At 45.0% G+C, this 9,663-nt stretch overlaps 1 protein-coding gene across 1 annotated transcript in view; it reads left to right on the forward strand.

Moving 5' to 3' along the window:
* LOC110490330 (tetraspanin-12) overlaps positions 1 to 9,349 on the forward strand; it is a 15,794-nt gene extending 6,445 nt beyond the window's left edge. Inside the window, exons 7-9 of the mRNA XM_036944641.1 lie at positions 5,026 to 5,133; positions 5,349 to 5,492; positions 8,748 to 9,349. Of these exons, the coding sequence (XP_036800536.1) occupies positions 5,026 to 5,133; positions 5,349 to 5,492; positions 8,748 to 9,080 (585 nt within the window). The 3' untranslated portion in view covers positions 9,081 to 9,349. The remainder of the gene's footprint in view (positions 1 to 5,025; positions 5,134 to 5,348; positions 5,493 to 8,747) is intronic.
* The last annotated feature ends 314 nt before the right edge of the window (positions 9,350 to 9,663 follow it).

Genomic DNA, 9,663 nt, shown 5'->3' on the forward strand with positions numbered 1-9,663 from the left:
AACAACATGGCCAGTGCAGGGCACAGGCCAATGAGCACAGGGAAATGGTACTGGTGCTATATATAAACAACCAAAAAATCTAACTAAAAGAAACGTCCAGCATCTCAAAATTCCACAATGTCCCTAAAGTGTTGTTGGGTGAAACCAGGTTCCACTGCATTTTTTCATTGTTATCCTCTAATCAGGGACTGATTTAGACCTGGGACACCAGATGGGTGCAATTAATTATCAGGTAAAACAGAAAACCAGCAGGCTCCGGACCTCGTAGGGTAAGAGTTGAATACCCCTGAGATAGGGTATAATTGTGTCCCCCGTTCCCATCCCTCCGCCTGCCTCCTCTCTCCCTCCTGCTCAGGGTGTGGGTGTTTGAACACAATGGGCAGGGCTCTCTATTACAACGGGTTCTCCCCTACAGGGCTGCCCCTCCACTGGGCCAGGGGCTTATCTCTCCACCATGAAAGAGCCCACAGTGGCTTTGATGTCCCATCACAGTAGGTGGGACTCGCTCCAACCGCGCAGGTGTGTTTGTGTCCGTGTGTGTGCAGCACCTGGTCACTGGCTAGAGCAGTGTGTATGGCAAACTGAGAAAGGTGTATGTGTGTTTGGTACTTGGCTACAAGCCTGAGGATGTGTGTTTAGCACTAGCACCTAGCCTTTGAGTCCACAGTGTCACCCGCCTCCCTCAGTGTGACATAACTGCCATGCCGCAGGGGGGTTGTGGGTATTGTAGTCTTTGTGCCTTGTCCTTTATCAGAACCCTGATAGGGTACCACCAAAGTAGCACCAACCTGGGTCATATTAGGCTTCTCACAATCTCATTACAAGACTAGAGGAGAGAGGAAGGAGGAGGGGAGGGAGGCCCAAGGGTGTGTTAGGTGGAGGTTTTATTGGAGAGGAGACAGGGATAAGTTATGCATGGTAAGTGTGTCAGACTGTGGGTCTGCGGAACAGCTCTGGTCTGGTTCCCCAGAGCCCAGACAGGGGTACTTGTTTAGACAACAAGCCGTTGTCAACCTCAGCCTCTACATACCGGAGTGTTGGAGGCCTGGGAAACACTAGAGGAGAGAGTCAGAAGTTGCATGTTTGAAAATATTTGAGGCATGGTCAAAGGATTGGACTATATAACTAGGCTTGAAACAGAGAGCTGGTAGCTAAATATACACTGCGACTGTTGCTCCAGTACGGTTTCATGGCTTTCTGTTGAGTGTCTTGTGGCAATACATGTACTGTACAGGAAATGTTCTCAGCTGAAGTTGAACCGAAATGTATAGCTGAACTGAATGTAACTATACTGAGTGAAATGGAGTTTAGTGCTGACCCCATTTATTCGACTGGTCGATTGTTTGGTCGATAGGCTGTTGGTCGACCGAGATTTCGTTAGTCGAGCAGTAGCAAAAATAAAAGATCATGGCGTACAAGACACCTGTCTGATTCATGCCGGTCTGAGTGGACTGATCCATTGTGGTCGTGGGGATGTGTCACGTTCGCTGGAATAATTATCGGACCAGACTGCAGCGCGATATGGTTTCCACATAATATTTATTTGAAAACGCACAAAACAACAAAGAAAGAATGAAACAAACAACGAACCGTGACTACAGAGGTGCTACGTGCACTAACTCAAAACAATATCCCATAAAAACACAGGTGGACAAAATGCTACTTAAATATGATCCCCAATTAGAGACAACGATAGCCAGCTGCCTCTAATTGGGAATCATACCAAACACCAACATAGAAAAACTAAAGTAGAACCCCACATAGAAAATAATAACTAGAAACCCCCCAGTCACGCCCTGACCTACTCTACCATAGAAAATAAGGGCTCTAAATATTATCTGGAAACCATATCGCGCTGCAGTTTGGTCTGATAATTCTTCCAGCGAACGTGACAGGATGGTACAGTCTATCACTCTAAGACATGTGCTACTGAAAGTGTCTATGGTTATATTAAGTAGGAACAATGGTGCAACTCTAATAAAAATAATATAATTTTATAACAGATTCGGGTTCTCCGGTGTTGGATAGTGGTCGCTGTTCCCGGTTCTGAAACACGTCAGTGTGCTGTTGTCGCTATGTGCATAATAGCAAAGTTAACCAGCATATTGGTGTTGAGAACAATGTGGCGGAGGCAGAGAAAACACCATTTGCCTTAATTGTCTAAGAGAAGTAAGGAGAGAGGAAATCACAACATAATTAGGTCTATAATCAATAATAAGCTTTATAAATCATCCATATATATTTACAAAAATAATACAGATCCTTCTTATATTGCCTGTTTGAGTGTTTGGTTCATAGCATACTAATTATGTGAGCACCAAGCCTTCGTGAGCACCAACCACAACATGTCGGTTAAATCATTTCACAAATTCGGCTGTTGTTTAATCTTTGCTATGCTGTAATAAAGTCTTTACACTTTTTATCTCGTTAAAACCGCCTCTCTGGTATTAGTTATCATTTATTTAGTGTTGTTTACACTGTTCCAAATGATCAGACAAATTATATTTATAATAATTATAATAACTCTCCTTTTTCCTTGATCTCCTTCTTATTGTTGGTATTACTATTATCGTTATGATCATTGTTAGTATTATAATAAGTAATGTCATTATCATCAGTAGGCTTAGTATAGCAGCCTTGTATAACCACCATCGAGCTGCAGGCCTAAGAGCGCATCCTGTTAGGACTTGATACCGTAACGTACTTCGGCCTATATTTCAATACTTATATAAGCTATAGTACTGTATCAATCAATCAATCAATCAATCAATCAATCATTCGTTCATGGCATCACACAGCATATGAGTCATTCATGCAATCAAGCATTTTAATTTTAAAATAAAACAACGCGAACTTTGAATACTTAGCATAAACAATAAATAAACGGTTCCATTTTGGAAATTGCAACAGACTCTCTGTTATGCTTATAATTTATTTAGTGTTGTTTACAGTGTTCCAAACGGTCAGAGAAATTATATTGTAATCTAACAGCTCCTGTTTGGCACATAAAATATGCACACAGAGCTTGCTCCTTACCATCTTTTTCTTGATCTCCAGTATTTTCCACAACTAATTTATTCCACACATTTTTTTTACCTCCAGAGCAACCAGTTAACATTCCCCCGTTTCGAGTTGATTTGTCACCTTCTTTGCATCCATTTTGCTGTCACGCGTGTTACGGTGTTCAGAGTTTGCTATAGCCAATTTATTGGTGTGATAACGATATGCTACAGTATATGTGTCACGTAAAGAGAGCAAGGGTTGAGAGAATAGGGACTGTTTTTCCTAAACAAATGAGGGATTGGGGTAACAGAACTTTTCAGCCAGATACGACTGGAATTATGTTGCAGCTTCAGCAACACGGACAGCGCGATAAACACTGTTGATGTTATGTGGTGGTCCTGCAGCAGGGAGAGACAACCGGTGCTAGTCACTCTTTTTTATTTTATACAGCGCAGAAAGTCTGAGCCCGGCCCGGCACACTCAAATAAATTGCGGTTGGACTCCCTCTAGTCATTTGTGTGTCTTAATTATTTCATCAAACAGTGCTCTTAAAGCATCAGACAAGCTCACTGCATATACAGTGCATTTGGAAAGTATTCAGACCTCTTGAGTTTTTCCACATTTTGTTACATTACAGCCTTATTCTAAAATGGATTACATTTTGTTTTTTCAATGATCTACACACAATACCCCATAATGACAAAGCAAAAACGTTTTTTTAAATTTTTTTATATTTGCAAATGTATTTATATAAAAAAGCTGATATTACATTTACATAAGTATTCAGTACTTGTTACTTCAGTACTCAGTACTTGTTGAAGTACCTTTGGCAGCGATTACAACCTTGAGTCTTTTGGGTATGATGCTACAAGCTTGGCACACCTGTATTTGGGGAGTTTCTCCCATTCTTCTCTGCAGATCCTCTAAAGCTCTGTCAGGTTGGATGGGGAGTGTCGCTGCACAGAGGGGATGGTGCAGGTTTTCATCAAGAATATCTCAATACTTTGCTCCGTTCATCTTTCCCTAGATCGTGACTACAGTAGTCTCCCAGTCCCAGCCGCTGAAAAACATCTCCACAGCATGATGCTGCCACCACCATGCTTCACCGTAGGGATGGTGGCAGGTTTCCTCCAGACGTAACGCTTAGCATTCAGGCCAAAGAGTTCAATCTTGGTTTCATCAGACCAGAGAATTTTGTTTCTCATGGTCTGAGAGTCCTTTAGGTGCCTTTTCAGAAAGTTCCAGCAGGCTGTCATGTGCCTTGTACTGAGGAGTGTGGCCACTCTTCCATAAAGGCCTGATTTGTGGCAGTGGTTTAAAGAACTTAAGTAAAAATACTTTAAAGTACTACTTAAGAAGTTTTTTGGGGTATCTGTACTTTACTTTACTATTTATATTTTTGACAACTTTTACTTTAACTTCACAACATTCCTAAAGAAATGTTTATACTTTCTCCGTACATTTTCCCTGACACCCAAAAGTAGTACTAACTTTTGAATGTTTAGCAGGACAGGACAATTGTCCAATTCACGCTCTTAAAAGAGAAAATCCCTGGTCATCCCTACTGCCTCTGATCTGGCGGACTCATTAAACACAGATGCTTCGTTTTGTAAATGATGAGTGTTGGAGAGTGCCCCTGGCTATCCGTTAAAAATAAAAGAAATCGTGCCCGGCTGGTTTGCTTCATATAAGGAATTTGAAATAATATACTTTTACTTTTATTTTTGATACTTAAGTATCATCATTTTATATACATTTACAAAAAAATCTAAAAACCTGTTTCCACTTTGTCATTATGAGGTATTGTTTGTAGATTGATGAATTTTTTAAATTGATTTAATCCATCTTTAGAATAAGGCTGTAATGTAACAAAATGTGGAAAAAGTAAAGGGGTCTGAATTCTTTTCAAATGCACCGTAGTTGATTTAATTGAAACACATAGGATGTGCCTATATATGGAAAAATACGGTTTCTTAGTCAGGGACAGCCTTAATGGAGTTACACTGTTATGTTCTGTCCAAGCCCTCAGTTCAGAGGTCAGATATGATCAGTCTGAAGTCCAGGATGCCCAACTATGGCCTGCAGCGTTACCAGTGGCTAACACACACCTGGAACACCATCCAGACTGAGGTGAGAGGTCACTACCCCAGAGGTCACACACATCTACACAAACACTTAGTGGTTTTATATCATGGTTTTATATCATAACCCAAGAGCAACATTTTAATAAGATATTACATGTATTTATTAGAGGTTATTAGTGGTTTAGTGCTTGAATATGCAAGATTGCTAGTTATAAAGGGTTGCTAATGTAAGTAAACTTTCTTTGACTGTGTGTTCCCCAGTTTAAGTGCTGCGGGGTCATCTACTTCACCGATTGGCTGGAGATGACAGAGATGGAATGGCCACCAGACTCTTGCTGCTCCAATCAGTATCCAGGATGTGCTCGCCACGCCCACTACCGTGACCTCAGTGACCTTCACCAAGAGGTGAGTGTCTCCAGGAGTGCCCCAGTGACCCTCTGACCTTATAGTAAGTGTTAGGTTGTGGCTTGACCTCTGGTGAACTGTTCACCTACTTAACCCTCTGACCCCACCCTGAAAAGAGTTAGGATCATTACAGGTGATCATTACAGCTCTCTGTAGCCCCAGGTGAATCTGCCAATTGCCAATGATGTACCTTCCCCTGTGATATCATCAGAAAGGGACACACAGGCTTACATATTCCCATTCGCCAATTGAGTAAACCTGTTAGTTCAGAAGAAACAGAAACAATAACAAGAAACTTTTTGAAATAGGTTACTTACATTCTAAATGGAGTGGAAATGATTTTCTTGGAGTTGGAGTTTTCCACTTAATACATTCACAACAACCTGTTTCCAATGGGATGTCTATTTGCAGCCTGAAATGACCTGCCGTGTTCAATGGTGGAGAGAAATCCATACAACTCAATTAGAGCCAATCACAGGCTTGATAGCATAGTGTGCCTTCTGGCTGCCGCGGTTGCCAGATTGTTGAGACAGAGTGCAGCTATTACGCCTCATCAAGCCCATCAGGGGACAAGGTATGCCGTGGTCCGGGGCTGAGGGGAACACACAAACAAAGTCTAGTAGGGGGTGAGGTACGACAAACAATGCCAGCTAGCCTGCCAGTAGGATACAGAGAGAATACAAAGCAAACTTTCACCCTAGAGTCTCTCTCTCTATTTCTATTTAATAACTCACCTTTCTCTCACACACCCACACAAACACACAGGCAGGCACACAGGCAGGCAGGTAGGTAGGCAGGCAAACAGACAGGCAAACAGGCAGGCAGGCAAACAGACAGGCAGGCAGGTAGGCAGGCAAGCAGGCAGGTAGGTAGGCAGGTAGGTAGGCAAACAGGTAGGCATGCAGGCAGGCAAACAGACAGGCAGGTAGGCAGGCAGTAGGGCAAGCAAACAGGCAGTCATGCAGGCAGGCAACAGGCAGTCATGCCGGCAAGCAGGCAGGTAGGGCCGCACACACTCAGTCTTCTTTCCTCAGAGGGAAACACCCTCATCTCCCCATCTACAGCTCCACCACTGTCCTGGTCTAACCCCAAACCAACCCTGTCCCCTATCCCATCTACAGCTCAACCACTGTCCTGGTCTAACCCCAAACCAACCCTGTCCCCTATCCCATCTACAGCTCAACCACTGTCCTGGTCTAACCCCAAACCATCCCTGTCCCCTATTCCATCTACAGCTCAACCACTGTCCTGGTCTAACCCCAAACCAACCCTGTCCCCTATCCCATCTACAGCTCAACCACTGGTCTAACCCCAAACCAACCCTGTCCCCTATCCCATCTACAGCTCAACCACTGTCCTGGTCTAACCCCAAACCATCCCTGTCCCCTATCCCATCTACAGCTCAACCACTGTCCTGGTCTAACCCCAAACCAACCCTGTCCCCTATCCCATCTAAAGCTCAACCACTGTCCTGGTCTAACGCTAAACCAACCCTGTCCCCTATCCCATCTACAGCTCAACCACTGTCCTGGTCTAACCCCAAACCATCCCTGTCCTATATCCCATCTACAGCTCAACCACTGTCCTGGTCTAACCCCAAACCATCCCTGTCCCCTATCCCATCTACAGCTCAACCACTGTCCTGGTTTAACCCCAAACCAACCCTGTCCTTTATCCCATGTCTGACCACCTCCACCTCAACATGTCTGTCTGCTGTGTTTAGTCAACACTGTTAACCCCCTAGCCTTAGCAACAGTTCCCCTCCCCATGGTCCAGGCCAAGTGGTGTGTCTCTAACAAGGTTCTAGCAGGCCCGGTGTGCCCGGTGCAGACTGCCAGGCTGCCCATTGTCACCTGGGTGAGAAATGCTGGGTGACATGGTGTTCCTGCCTGACATACACGTACAGGGGCTTCCAAGTGGTGCTGTGGTCTAAGATGCTTCATCTCAGGTGTCACTACAGACAACCTGGTTCAAATCCAGACTGTATCACAACCGGCCGTGATTGGTAGTCCCATAGGGCGGCGCACAATTGCCCCAGCGTCATCCAAGTTTGGCCGGTGTAGACCATCGTTGTAAATAATAAACAAAAATACAAACCTGGACTGGCTTGCCTGGGAAAGATGGAGGTAGAGGGTGGAGAAAGGGGAGGTTGTGACACTGGAAAAAGAGAAGGAAATGGGGGTGGGGGAAAGGGAGGAGGAGGTAAAGAGAGTGCCGATACAGGAAAAGGGGGAGAGAGAGGCTACTAATTGTGTTAAATGTCAACTCTGAGAGGTTCTTATAAAATGTGTGCTGCTGCTACGCCTCACTAAGTAGAACCAGGCATACAGAGGGACAAAGAGATGCTGTGTGTAGTGAGGACGAGTCAGTCTGTAGAGGAGGGAGTCAGGATGGAGTCAGTCAGTAGAGGAGGGAGTCAAGGGGAATGTATGGAGTATCCTTTCTATCTCCTGTCTGTTTTCTCTCTCTTTCTTTATCACATCTCTCTCCCCCCACGTTTACTACCCTTTCTCCTTTCCTCCCACTTTTCTCTCACTCTCTCTCCCACCCCTCTCTCTCTCTCTCTCTCTCTCTCTCTCTCTCTCTCTCTCTCACACTCTCTCTCTGGCAGCAGTAAGGTGTAGATCTGGTATGTAGCAGCCCGAGAGTGAATATCCCCCAGTCAGGAAGTAATAGACTGGCCTTTCTACACCTCCACTACTATTCCCTCTCTTTCTACACTTCTCAACCACCTTCCTCTCTTCCCCTACATCTCTCTTTCTCCCACTCTCTCCCCCTCTCTTTCTTTCTCTCCATGTACATGTCATCCATGTGATAGGATGAGAGAGTGTTTTCATTTTGTTCCTACAGCAGATGTACAGCTCACAGACTTAGTATGGGAGGTCTGCCCCTGGCAAGACAGACAGACTCAAACATTGAAACAACATGAATATTACATAAATGTAACATTAATATAACATGGATCAAATGTATTTCAACATGAAAAAGCTTCAACTCTTAAAATGACAAGCCCTTATTGTGTTCCTTTGTCTGTCTGTCTGTCTGTCTGTCTGTCTGTCTGTCTGTCTGTCTGTCTGTCTGTCTGTCTGTCTGTCTGTCTGTCTGTCTGTCTGTCTGTCTGTCTGTCTGTCTGTCTGTCTGTCTGTCTGTCTGTCTGTCTGTCTGTCTGTCTGTCTGTCTGTCTGTCTGTCTGTCTGTCTGTCTGTCTGTCTGTCTGTCTGTCTGTGTGTGTGTGTGTGTGTGTGTGTACTACAGGGCTGCGGGCCGAAGATCTACAGTTTCATCCGGGGGACTAAGCAACTGCAGGTGCTGCGGTTCTTGGGTGTGTCTATAGGAGTGGCCCAGATTCTGGCCATGACCCTGACCCTAACCCTGCTCTGGGCCCTCTACTATGACCGCAAGCCCCCCGAGCCCACCCTGCCCGAACCCCCCACAGGAACCGACCCTGGACCTCTAACCATCACCCACCCACCCCAAGGGGAGGCTCCTAAATCGGGTAACACTCGCCCGGCTGAGGCCTGGTCCAATACTGCGACCACATCTAACGGACATGGACACACCCAGTTTGAGATGGAGACACTGCCCTAGCAAGGGGGGGGGGGGGGGGGGGATAGTGGAAGTGGAAGAGGGAAAGAATAAGGGGATGAGAAGAAAGTGCGAGACTGGATAGGGGGAGAGAGGGGGGAGAGAAAAACGAGGGTAGGAGACATGAGAGAGATTGGGCACAGTTGCAGGAGAGTGAATACCCCCCATACCCCCCCTCTCTTTCCCATTGGACAACATGACAATGACATACTGGACTCGTGGACTTTGCAGGACTATTTTGTCACAGCTGGGATTGGAAATGGTCACAGAAACGAAATAACTATAAGCCGAGGCTTGCTCCTTTAGTGTCACCACTATCCGATAGTGAGGAGGGGAGGGAATCGTTGTAGTTTTCCCAACTTCCCTCCTCCTCGTTGGGAATGTTTGGGAATATCACCACTAGCACTGACTGGATGAAACCTGTTCAGCAAAGACTGCTGTAAGGACATGTCAACTCTTCATCTCACTCAAAACACACCGAACCAAGGAAATGGAGTTTATCTGGATATTTGGAAATATCATATGTCTTAATTTGACAGACCAGTTGGAATCCACAAGAACCACTCAGCCATATTAATGAGTGTTT

Source organism: Oncorhynchus mykiss, chromosome 15 (genome assembly GCF_013265735.2).
Source record: "Oncorhynchus mykiss isolate Arlee chromosome 15, USDA_OmykA_1.1, whole genome shotgun sequence".
NCBI classification, from domain to species: domain Eukaryota; kingdom Metazoa; phylum Chordata; class Actinopteri; order Salmoniformes; family Salmonidae; genus Oncorhynchus; species Oncorhynchus mykiss.